General features: G+C 34.4%; 1 protein-coding gene across 2 annotated transcripts; it reads left to right on the forward strand.

Moving 5' to 3' along the window:
- The first annotated feature begins 618 nt into the window (after positions 1 to 618).
- On the forward strand, positions 619 to 11,442 carry wdp (Leucine rich repeat protein windpipe). Of its 2 annotated transcripts, none has more exons than XM_011502113.1 (2): positions 619 to 672; positions 9,011 to 11,442. In XM_011502113.1, exon 2 carries the CDS (start codon positions 9,029 to 9,031, stop codon positions 11,315 to 11,317), a length of 2,289 nt encoding a protein of 762 aa, XP_011500415.1. In that variant the 5' UTR covers positions 619 to 672; positions 9,011 to 9,028; the 3' UTR covers positions 11,318 to 11,442. The 2 variants fall into 2 exon arrangements, with proteins under 2 accessions (XP_011500415.1, XP_011500416.1); XM_011502114.1 differs by lacking the exon at positions 619 to 672 and adding an exon at positions 5,869 to 6,172.
- The last annotated feature ends 1,309 nt before the right edge of the window (positions 11,443 to 12,751 follow it).

Genomic DNA, 12,751 nt, shown 5'->3' on the forward strand with positions numbered 1-12,751 from the left:
TATCTGCAATATTTTTTATATTGTCCGCACATTATATTGTCCGCGATAGAAATGACTAGGCATTGGCTGAGTTAAAGTAAAATTTCTTTTCCACTTTATTCGCATAATTTTTGCGCAAATATTGCAATTGATGCCAACTATTTGTTAATATTTTCGTCCGTTTTCAGAGTGTGTATTTAATATATTGAAATATTCAACAAGGGCGCAATTATTAACATTCGGTCTACAATAAAAGCTTTGTTACATGTTACGTGCGATTGCTATTGGTACAAGTTATTATTTTTTTCTTCAAATTGTTAGTTAATACTTCCTAAATATACTTCTCTTGGCCAATTATAATGCAATGACAATATAAGAAACCACTAAATTATCTCGTTTCTTACAATATATCGTATAAAATATACTCTATACCTAAAATATACTACATTATACTCGCGCACGTACGCACACACGCGTACGCACACACGCAAACGCGCGCGCGCGCGCGTAAATATTTTTTATGCATATAGTGTACTAATTAGGGAGCGGCTTATAGCACTTTGAGATATGGGTCAGGCACATGTAATGATCTTGTTAATAAATAGTGAAGTAACACGTGTACGTATCATTGATATGTTGCAGATGGTACGTGGACAGCGTCGCTGCTGAGACGAAAATCTAAGTAAATAAAAAGTTAGTATATAACATTTCTTTGAATTTTTTTTCCACTTTACATGTCCAATCCTAATAATTTGTTTTTTGCTTTTTTTCGTTGTTGTTTTTTTTTTTTTTTTGTTTTTTGTTTTTTGTTTTAATTTTTTTGTTGTTTTTTTTTTGACTTGTCAGACACACGAGTATATTAAACGCAAATGTATGCCTGCATGCAAAGCACTAATTTCTTCTATAAGTAAATGCACGTATTTCATAAAGAGTGCGTTGTAAATTATTTCTCTGGTAAATAAAAGAAATAATAGACTCTTTTTGTTCTCGATTTGATTTATTGTAAAATATAATATATATGATTAACTCGTGTATTGTCACATTAATGCTAATTAACTGTTAGCTAATTTATTTAAAAGAAATTATGCATTTGAATCGGTTGTTCATTCATCACAGAATACGTTATAAAAATAAACATTTATAATTAGTAAAACAATTTCATTAATGTACATTCATATTAAAGTGCATTTATTTGAAGAATATTATTTAAAACGTTAAAACGTACAAAATAAGTATGGTTTTCGTTCAAGAAAAAAAAAAAAAAAAAAAAAAAAAAAAAAAAAAATTTATTAAAATAATCAGTCAAGTCAATAAGCTAAATGAGTAAAATTAAAATTTTTCACGTTAATATTTCATAAAATAACAGAGCATTTTATACCAATTTTCAGTTAATTGTAAAATTTCTATTTAAATCTAATATAAAGAAAAAAAAAAGATTTATTTTAATAGAAGGAATTCATCAATTTTTCATTCTATTCATTAATAGAAATTAATGGAATTATCATAATATAAAAATTTATAGTACAAATTCTAATGATATGTAAATACATAAAAAATGATTGTTATAGCTTTAACTCTTAATCTAACCGTCGAAAACACTTATTTGAACATTTAGATTATCATTCGTAATGAGCTAAAGTCATTATTTTCAATTCTTGCGTAGTTATTAATTGCATATTATAAAGTACAATGATAATAAATAACTCTTTTTCAAGTATTTAGTTGCGAATATATGTAATTCAAATTTTCCTATAAATAATTATTAATACAATCAGTTCTGTAGCATTGATAATAATAGCATTGACATAAAGTAATATCATGAATGAAATAAAAAAATCATGTAAAATAAACTTTATGCTTATTATTAATAATTTTTACAATAATTTTAGTATTATTATTATTATCGTCCATTCGTACATTAGATTTTTATCTAAGATATTGCCAATTAACATTTTATTTATCTGATGATGAAACATCTAATTTTATTCAGTATACATTACATTTAATAATATTCAGTTATAATAAAACGATAATACAACTTTGGTTTTGGTTCAAGTTTAGAGAAAAAATTAATGACAAAATATCATTAGAAATTGTAATGGTTTGAAATTTGCAAGATTACATATATTATTCTATAATATAAAGTAAATATTCTTAATTACTTGCGACTTTTACACAATTTTAATAAAAGCTAAATATAGAGGTAGACAAATACGTTTAAATAATGTAGTTTAAAAATGTTAATATGCTATGAACGAAACTGTTATCTAGAAAAGGATAGAATTCTCCAAATTTTTATTACTATTTTCTAATTATAGCAACATATTTGAATACTCTTATAGTAAATTAACTTTGTGTTTGCTATTAATTATAGTACATACATATATATATATATATATATATATATATATATGTATATGTAAAAATGCTTTTAATATTTAATAAATTTATATTAAATATTTGACTCGTTAACGTTTATTATGATTTTCAATATTAAACGTTGTAATTTACAGATATGTAAGTGTGTTCAGATTTAAATGCTGACTTTTATAATTGAATTGAATATGTGATAGGAATTATCCTAGTGGTAAAATAAACTTCATTTGTATAATTTGTAAGAAAATTAACTGCCATTTGACCTTATAAAAATTCTTAAACCATTTGAAAACCTTTTTGAGATGCATTAGCATTGAAATTAATGTAACATATATTAGAAAAAAGAAACACCTATTTTACATTCTGATATTACATTAAAAAAATGTTAATTTAAAATCATTGACTGAGACAGTAAAAACACGATTATGGAGTATATACTACTAACATTTCAGAGTGATAGTTAATTTTTAAATTATTATCATTTGACTTTACTATTAAACATTTTTAATTAATATCTACGATAAGAACGAATATTCATGAAATAATATATATATATATATATATATATAAGTAGATATTACCGTTATAAACAAATAATCCAAAAACGAATTATATTTTTGTTATTGCATAATCATTTACTGTATATGTAGTTTATGTAAACGGTATTTATTCTACGTAGAAAGTATTGGATTTTTAATTGTTTAGTATGTATCTACTTGTCTTTGTACGCAGATTAGGAAAAAGTTATTCCGTATAGAAAACAATAAATGTTATTTTCAATTCTGATAATAATACCTTGTTTCTAAAATATTCGTTGCATTAATTCACATAGTTATGGCAAAGAGCATAGATAAATGTTTAAACTAGTACATCTTGTTTTTCCTAACAAATTGATTAAACCATTATAAATTTTTATATGATATTTATGATGAAAAGTTTCGTTGAATTTTATAACGAAATAACGGATCATTTTCACGATAAATTCCATGGTTAATATATATTTTTGACAATTTAAACAACAACAAAAATATATTATTTGATTTCATTCCTGTTATAAAGATTAATTATATTTTAATTGGAAGCTCATAAATTAGAATATATTTTAATCGAGAATAATAATAATAATGTATTGGTTAAGTCGACTATAATCTTGAGACAAAAAATGAAAAAGAAAAATTGACTATCACGCTTTCAACGAACGAATGTTTATTTTTCTTATTAAATTTTTATTCGTCTGTATAGAAAACAAAATTTGAAATAATTTGTGTATTTATAAAAAATATTGTTTTATCGGGTAATTGCTGAAAAATAACACATTTCTTTGTTCTGCCATGATCATATGTCAAATTATTGTTTATTAGTAGATTTCTTTCGTCGGATAATTTAGTGAATTATATGTAATTTATTGATTCTATGTGCAATTTAGTATTTAAAGTAGGCCAAGATAGTATTTATCATTGGACACGATATTGTCAGCTTCTTAACTTTCACTCGAGCATTGGAAAGCATTGATTTACAATATACGACGACATAATGTTATTGAATTTATGATTAAATTCAAATGACATTATTTCAATTTGTTATACATCGCATGTCATGGCAATTTTCAGTTTCGAATTTCATCCCAATGCTCTCGACTTGTAGTCGCATTTTATATTATCTACTTCGTATTTATTCATACATATCTTATGAAATAAAATAAAATAATTCTTTATTATTTATTTATAGCCTTCTTAGCTCGTATGATTAAAAAAATATTATAACTTTTTTTTTTCTTCTATAAATCACGCTTGGCATGATAATTGCTACGACACTGCATATGCCTAAATCATGTTTTGAGAAGCCAATAAGATTTATCGATAGTATTAAAATAATTTGATTGGCAGCAAATAATATGATATACGGAAAGTGTAGCACATACATTCTATATATATTCTGAATTCCAAATCAGTTTTCCCGTTTGAAAGGAATGAAGAAACGTGCGCGCGTCTTCGATATACCCCCATTCATAATTGAAATTCCCTGTTGAAATTAAATAATCGAAAAATCAACAAACCCAATTTTGAGATCAATCGCTTTTTTCATTATCTTTTCCGTGGACGAATCAAATGATATTTCCTGGGAAGACTTTCGACAAAGGTTCCTCCTCTCATATGTCTCTTGCTTTTACCGACAAGAGCCTACAGTACAAGGAATTCTCTTTGATAACGATCTTTCCGGTGACGCAATAATCCAGGTGAACATACGTCACATAAAGTTTCCCTTTTCTCGTCGTCGTTGCTTTTCGAGCTTCGTCGAATTAATGATTTTCCATTTGATCAGGCTCGCATTATCTTTTATTTACACATGATACGTGGTGCTTATGGTCACCAAGAATATCCATGTCGTAGCTGATGTCACGCAACACTTGTGCCTCTCGCAAGTCGTATGCAAAGCAGTGAAAATAGTTTATGACTGCAGTATGTGGATGCGTCTTCCTTTCTTATAAGACAATGTTTCTATTTATTTCGAAGGTTCATCGTCTTTGTATGAATGACGGTTTCTCATGCATAGAACTTATATATATATATATATATGTGTGTGTGTTCTATGTATAGGATTTTATGTTATTAGTGTACGAGGTATGTTTTACCGATGTTTTAGAGATATCGATAACGTAGGTATTGCCAAAGCGTTAAAAAAAAAAATTAATCTGATAGAGCAAAATGCCAAGGTTTAGGTAAAGCATGTGATTATAAGGTTTTGAATTCCATACCATACCATTTAATATATTATTTATTCGTGAAAATTGAAATTGAATAATTTTACTTAATAATTATATAGTATTATTTTTTTTTTGTTTTTTTTTTTTAAATTAATTTTTAATAATATGGGAAATAAAAGAATAAATGGAATGAAAATAATTTAGCGGATTTCTTTCTATTATGTGGTTAAAGTGGTTGTGAAACTTTCCTATTATTAATGTAAATTATACAAGGCTTTAATCGTCAACGAAAATTGTTTACATTTCAATAATCAGCAGTTTTATCAAAATTCAAATTATATCAAGATTGGAAAAATTTTTACTCTTCCTATCGATCCGCCATAGAACAATGCGTTAAGTGTTTGTATCAACTGATAAAATTATATATCATTATGTGTATATATATATATATATATATATATATATATATATATATACATATGGGTGTGTGTGCATGTGTGTAGACTAATCTTCACTCATCTCCTTGACATTCCACACTTTATTCATCCCCAGTAGCTTCCGCTACACCTTTCTATGCGACTTCCTCTCCGCTCTTTTTCCAGACTCGCGCTCTATCTCTTTTACCCATAAGCATAAATACACAAACCGTACGCGTGCGTGCGCCAACATACATACACAATCGCTCTCTCTCTCTCTCTCTCTCTCTCTCTCTCTCTCTCTCTATCTGCCTTTCTATTTCCATCTCTGCGGTTAGCCTATCCGCTCTATCTCCGCGGCATCGCGAGGCCAGTGTCGCTTCGGATGCCCGCCGATGATCGTCATCGAAGCCGCGCACGTAAACGGATAACTGCGTCGCGACGCCGATCTTTTGGCTCCCCGACCCCAATTATAGATACAGAATCTCGAGATAAGCGAGATCGAGCGGTGGAGGAGCAAGTCCGGTCCTAATGTCTGCACGGATCAGCCACCGATAGTTGCCGCTACGATATCGAATCGCGTGATTTTATTTTTCTCAACCTCTGCTGGCTGTGAGTGTGATCTCGTTGATTATGGATCTAAATCACCGGGGTGAGATGTGCCGCTGCGAGGGATTGTGAAGCTATAGATTGTTCCGTAGGTTATAATTGTATGTTGAAAATTGGGAAATCCGTTAATTTTATTAGTGGAAATTTGTTCGCGCTTGCGTGTATTTTTCTACGGCTGTGATTTATCTTTAAGTGCTTATTGTTTTATTTTGATGCGGAAATGAGTTTTAGATATCAGATATGAATTTGTTAGATTGGAAGAGCGATTAATCAATCGATTGCCTACGTAAACAATTTTAACTGTTTAGTGAATAGTTTATCTATAATTGAAGAGGGAGAACGATATTTTTTATATTCGTGAATTATTATACTGCTCCAATGATATATTATTTTATTCTGAAAAGAGCAAAAAATACTGTTTATATGAGAATGTTAAAAAAAAATGCTATCATCTCCTAAATGCTTATAATTTTTCCTTGGCTTTCTTATTTCAAGATTGTTATAATGAACTTTGGGAAGAGAGAGAGAGAGAGAAATAGAGAGTTGGTTGTCGATTATTGCACGATAAATTTTACGTTTTATAGCCAGCTGAATAATAAGCAATGTCTCTTAATATTAATAATACTTGCCTTTTACTTATGAAAAATACATTCCCATTTATTAATAATCTAATAAATTCTCGATTTAATAATTAATTTCAACGCATTTAAAATGGAAAATTTTTGGTAAATTAAAAAAATTAGATATAAAAATGAGATATGAAAAATATCTCTCTCTCTCTCTCTCTCTCTCTCTCTCTCTTTCTCTCTTTATCTCTAAACGCGCACGCACGCACGCACGCACGCATCCCCCCCCACGCGCATATACATACATATACGTAAGCTATTCATTAATAAGTTGATGAATTTTTTGTTTGGCACGCACTACTACTGTCTATTTTTAATACAAATATGATTATTTAACATTTATCCATAATAATGCATAAATGTAAAGGCATTCTAGTTTTTCTAGTATTGTAAAAAATTTATGTATAATTATGAGCTAATAATCAAGTTACTCTCAACTGGCAGTTTATTCTAGACATAATAGCGATTCAGCGTCCGGCAAAAATGAAGATTCTATGATAAAAGTATATTTTAATATCATTAAATAATTTTTTCCTAATAAAGTACGAGTAACGCCATTTATAATGAAGAATATTAAAATATATACGTGCATCTTTATATTTCAGTGTTAATGGTAAATTTGAGAAAAAGTATTGAAACGTTGTGATTATTTATACAGAAGTTATAATTTTTAAAATAAATTAATAGTTTTCTTTCTTGTTATATATATATATATATATATATATATAACAAGGAAAAAAACTATAAAGAAATATATAAGAAAAAAAAAAAATATATATATATATAATTCGTCAAAAGTAATGTAAAAATCGTGTAAAAATCCTACTATATTAAAGTGGCTATAATTTTTTTTAACTCTTGGTACTTATGAGAAAATTCGAGTCCGGCGAGCTTTACGGGCTCCCCCCCCCCCCTTTTTTACCCCCTCCAACAAAATCCCTACCACGTGTATCAGTACTTCATACACTTTCCAAGAAATTGCCTATTTTTATGATTTTATTAGCTTTGCCGAGCCACTCGAAAGGCCCCTAAGAAGTAGTTAATGTTTTTGGAATCGATGGGCGAATCTTCTGCTCACGCAAGCTCTAGCCTTAAAGAGATAAAGAGATCGCTTTAATTTAAGGTAATAACCGCGCTCGTGTGCGCAACACCGCTACCCGATTGAAATGGAAGCGCGGAAAAGCGTACTCGCTGTATTTAAGAGACTTAGAGTTTACGAGCCTTTTATGCCTCGCGCGCTGTCTGGCTGTCGGTAAGTAATGCATCCGCGCACGATGCGGTAGTCGTGGGGCGGCGGGGGAGGGTAATTCTGAAAAAAAAGAAAAAAAAAAAGAAGAAGCGAAGTTTGGTATTGTGGTGAGCACATTGGCGGAGGTCGGTACGCTCGCCAGTGCGCCACAATTGACGCTAACGCCACGCGTAATTATCATGGACTGTGACGAGGGGCGGGGTAACGATGTCCGTGTATGCAGTCCCGTTCCGCTTGGCGGACCGTGTGACGAAAGCCGGGACTCGGCCTGTGCACGCACGCGCGCGTGCACTATTCGCGAATCGGTATGCGACGCGCGCATGGCATTAACCTCCAGGGCGAAACGACGCCGCGTGACATCGCTTTTTCACTTCATGCGTTATTTGGCATCGATGGCCGGTTGGCTGGCCGATGGGCCCACTGTGCTTCTCCCTTTCTTCTCTTTGTCTAACAAGCAGTTGGCATGCACACCATTACTTACACCGGTGGTAAACAACAATCCCGGATATTTATGCATCGGCCGGGGCTTTTTGTGCCTCGTGACGCGCGACCCGGGGCTTTTCTCGAATACCAAATGTCGCCGAGCGATTAATCACGGAATCATTAGTCCGCTCTGCCTCCGCCCCTGGGTTGCCATTAATTTTAATTTTTAATCGAGTGGAGATACGGGGCCGCGCAAAAATGCGATAAAACTGCGACGAGCGTAATTCGATGAGCTAATTAGATGATTAACGAATGCATTAAAAGAAAAAAAAAAAAAGAAAAAAAAAAGAAAAAAAAAAAAATGAAAAATGAAAAGAGAAAAAAAAACGACGACAGTTTTTATAGGCACTATACCGTAATTTGCTTTTCCAATCGATTTCCATCGATGATACTGCCAACAATGTCCACGTTAAAGTGCAAAATGATACTTTTTAGCCCAACTATCGATAAACATAGCACGCTCATAATGATCGGTAATGTCAGCTCGATCGACTACAATCCCATTAAATCAATTTTCCTTCAAGATATAATGCAAGAGCGCCTTAACGATGCTTTTTTTTCCTTTCAGTATCGACAAAAATTCACCATGAGGACGTACGAGTTTGGCTGCCTGTTACTTGCAATTTTTGCCGCCGTCTGGGATACGGCCGACAGCCTCTGTTCCCTCGACAAGTACGCCGCGGCATTGTGCCACGACCTGGAAGATGCGCGATACATCGACACGTACCATTTGCATGCCCTGCGAGCACCCTCCTCGTCGAAAATCTTGGCACCTGGCAACTTCAACAACCTCACGAGTCTTCGGCACTTGGACCTGTCAAATGGCAATATCGTGATCATCAAGAGTGGCAGCTTCGCCAAGCTCGGCTCTCTCCAAACACTCAATCTCGCGAATAATCGCATAAGTCACTTGGAGGCCGGGGCGTTCGACGGGCTCAAGCGCGTTTATAGCTTGAAATTGGAAGGCAATGCCATCAGGCAGCTTCCCTCGGCTCTGATAAGCTTGAAGGAGCTCAGAGTGCTCGACATATCCGGCAATGCTCTCAACTGCAATTGCGCGAGCATGAAGCTCAGAGATGCTTTATTAGCACGTGGGATAAAGATCGGGAAGAAGACATATTGCTCGGAGCCGAGTTCCGTTAAGCGCGCGTCGATCTTCAAGCCCGAGACGGGATTAATGTGCGAGTTTGAGAAGCAGGACTTGGTGATGCAAGCTGATCAGCCAATCGATGATATGGTCGATGGTTCGGGCGAGGTTGAGACAGAGGAAACCATCTCGGAGAGTGACTTTGCGTACGATGAGCGAGAAGAGGACCGTACGTTGCTTATCGAGAGCGAAGAGGAGGCGGCGCTCGAATCGACATTGATGCCCGTAACGAGGACGACCGCTAGGACAACGGGCTCCAGAAGCTGGACGACATCTACGACAATGGCGCCTAGAACGTTGTCGATCATAACGACAATGGCGTCGAGCACGTTGTCGACCTCAACGACAGCGACGCCCGAAACGAGCTCGATCACAACGACAACGTCGGCCAGGAGTGCTTATACGGACAATGTATCGGTCTCCACCGGCCCAACCAAGGACGACATTACCTTCGAGGATACGGAAGAGCCGTTGAGAGTAGAGAGCGTCACGACTAGTGCACCGTCGGGCACGGACGTTAAACAGGACGAGGCTGGGCCGACGAGTTCAGGCGCAGCCGAAAATACCGTTTCCTCTTACGCGACATCCACGTCGGCAAGTACACTTGACCACGTCGTGCCCGATGAAGGATCTGGAGAGAGCGACGACGACGGCTCGGGATCGGAGGGTTCGGGCATTATCGCGCGTATGCCCGCAATCGATTTTAACGAGACGAGCAGAGGGGCTTTCGACGAGGATGAAGCTCAGGCATCCTCGTCCTCGACGACAACGACCACCGAGAGCTCGAGCTGGTGGGGACTGGGTAGCATCATTAGTAATTTAAATCCCTGGGGATCATCGGATACGACAGCGGCCCCGAGCAGCACGGAAAAGAGCGCGGAGGACGATCTGAGGGAAGAGGAATTCATCCAAGTGACCAATGACGCGTCGACTCGGGAGTCGATCGACACCGTTAAACACACGGTTATACCAAGCGCAACACCAAACCTACCAAACATCGTACCAACGGACGAGGGAGCGTTGGATTTAACATCCCAAGACGTTACGAGCAAGAACTTGGAGGACAATAGCGTGGACACGTCACCATCTCAAGACAACAAGAAGGGAATCGGTTCTTACATTGTCCTTATAACCCTTCTCGTTATTCTCGCTATTCTCCTCGGCTTTGCCATTTACAAGGGCGACTTGTGCAGAAAGAAGCGCAAGCGCAGGGACGTCGAAAGGGGCACGGAGATGAAGGATATGCAGAGGACTCTATTGGACCAGAATGTCACGCAGCCGAAGGTCCAGCCGATTAACGGCAACACTATGGAAAACGTGCCGCTAATGAATAGCGCGAGTCTGCCGGATGAGCCAAAATGTAATCAGAAGCGATACGATGTAAGCCCAACAAGTTTGGCCAGTAATGGACCAAACAAGACGAATGGCATAGCCATTGAGGTGAACGATCCGATAAAACCGTCGAGGAAGTCGCTTAAGCAGGATATCGAGGCGCCGCTTAACGGACTAAATCCACCGATGGAGGCCATCGATGCGCCAACTAGGACGAGCTTGCACAGTGAATGCAACGAGATCATAAACGCTTTAGATTATTGCGAGCAGCCACCACTGACTCCCGGAGCTCACAGGGTGAAGATTACGATGCAGGATAATCCAGACAGTGTGCCGAAAACGCCCATACTGATAACGCGAATGAAAGACGGTGACAAGTTAATCAAGGCTCCGTGAGACTCGACGAGGCACTTCTTCTCGCGCTATTTTCACGGGCGACGCAATATTGTACAGCTTTTGAATTTTGAATAATAGGAAGCTAAACTTAAGCCGATAGTGCTTCAGCCTTACTTCCGTCTACGATGAAAGAAACCATTTTTAAACAATTTATATATATATATATATATATATATATATATACACATATATATATATAAATAATTACAATTATAATATTGAGTAAGGCCTCGGATGATGAAAAATTGTTGCTGACGTTACAGTTTTTTCTCAGCTATTAATTAGTATGGAAAGCTTTGATTTCGCCCCGAGGCTTATTATTATCACGGCCATAATCAAAGAATTTCGTAAGAACTTGTGACTCTTTAGCCTCGTTGAGCCTTGAGGTGTATTTTAAGGATGTGCAATATGTGCCTTTAAGAATCGAGAGATCAGAAATAAGAAGGACATTTTATTATTATCAAAGATGAGAGGACACTAGTCACTCGTTGTACAATATTTATAATGAGCCAATGCGCGATGGATTATAAAAGTTTTGAGCTCGAAGAAGAGAAAAGATCGCTCGTCGATTAAAAGCGTTGTTTAAGAAATTGTTAAATGCGACGCTACAAATGTAAAACTATACGATATAAAATATTTTGAGAACAAATGCGTGGACGTTTTAATTTGTAAGCAAAGCTACAAAATATCCTAAATATAGATAAAATCAGGTTAACTTAAAAGATAATTAATTAATCGAGCAAATATTTTAATTATTCGTTTGGTTTCTTTTTCTTTTATATTTTCAAATAAAATCTACGTATATATATATATATATATATATATATATATATATATATATATGTATACGAATTACATAAAAAAAAAAAATACAAATACGAAATTAAAATTACAAAATGGAACATTGATATAATTTTGTAAAGAAATTTTTTTAATATTTGCATTTATTTTATACCTGAATAAAAATAATATTTTTAATGATTCGCATTCATTCCATAAGCCTATGTTGTAGCTCAATTATATTATTAATTACTAATTAATATAAAATACTTTATTGCATATAAGAATTTATGTATTTTTAATCGGTCAGGTTTATTTTATAAAAATTGTTTTTATTCAAATTTCACGGTGGTTCTTATAAATAATTGATAATAAAGAGGCCAAATTTTAGGATACTCTTTTCTTCATAATTGCCAATATATATTTAACTTTATCGGTGTATCATAGTACGTAAGGCATATTTCGATATTATTTTAATTATCTTCCTTATTTCTTATGATTAAGAAATTGAAAATTATCCCTCAACGTTCACCAGATACTTTTTCACTCGAATAATAAATTGGAAATAAAAATGCAATTTTTGTAATTCTTAAGATTTGTGGATGCGACTAGTCGTCGACAAAGTGATTGGTCGTATGCAATTCAAAATTATAA

The sequence above is a fragment of the Ceratosolen solmsi genome, unplaced genomic scaffold (assembly GCF_000503995.2).
Source record: "Ceratosolen solmsi marchali unplaced genomic scaffold, CerSol_1.0 scaffold43, whole genome shotgun sequence".
Lineage (NCBI taxonomy): Eukaryota > Metazoa > Arthropoda > Insecta > Hymenoptera > Agaonidae > Ceratosolen > Ceratosolen solmsi.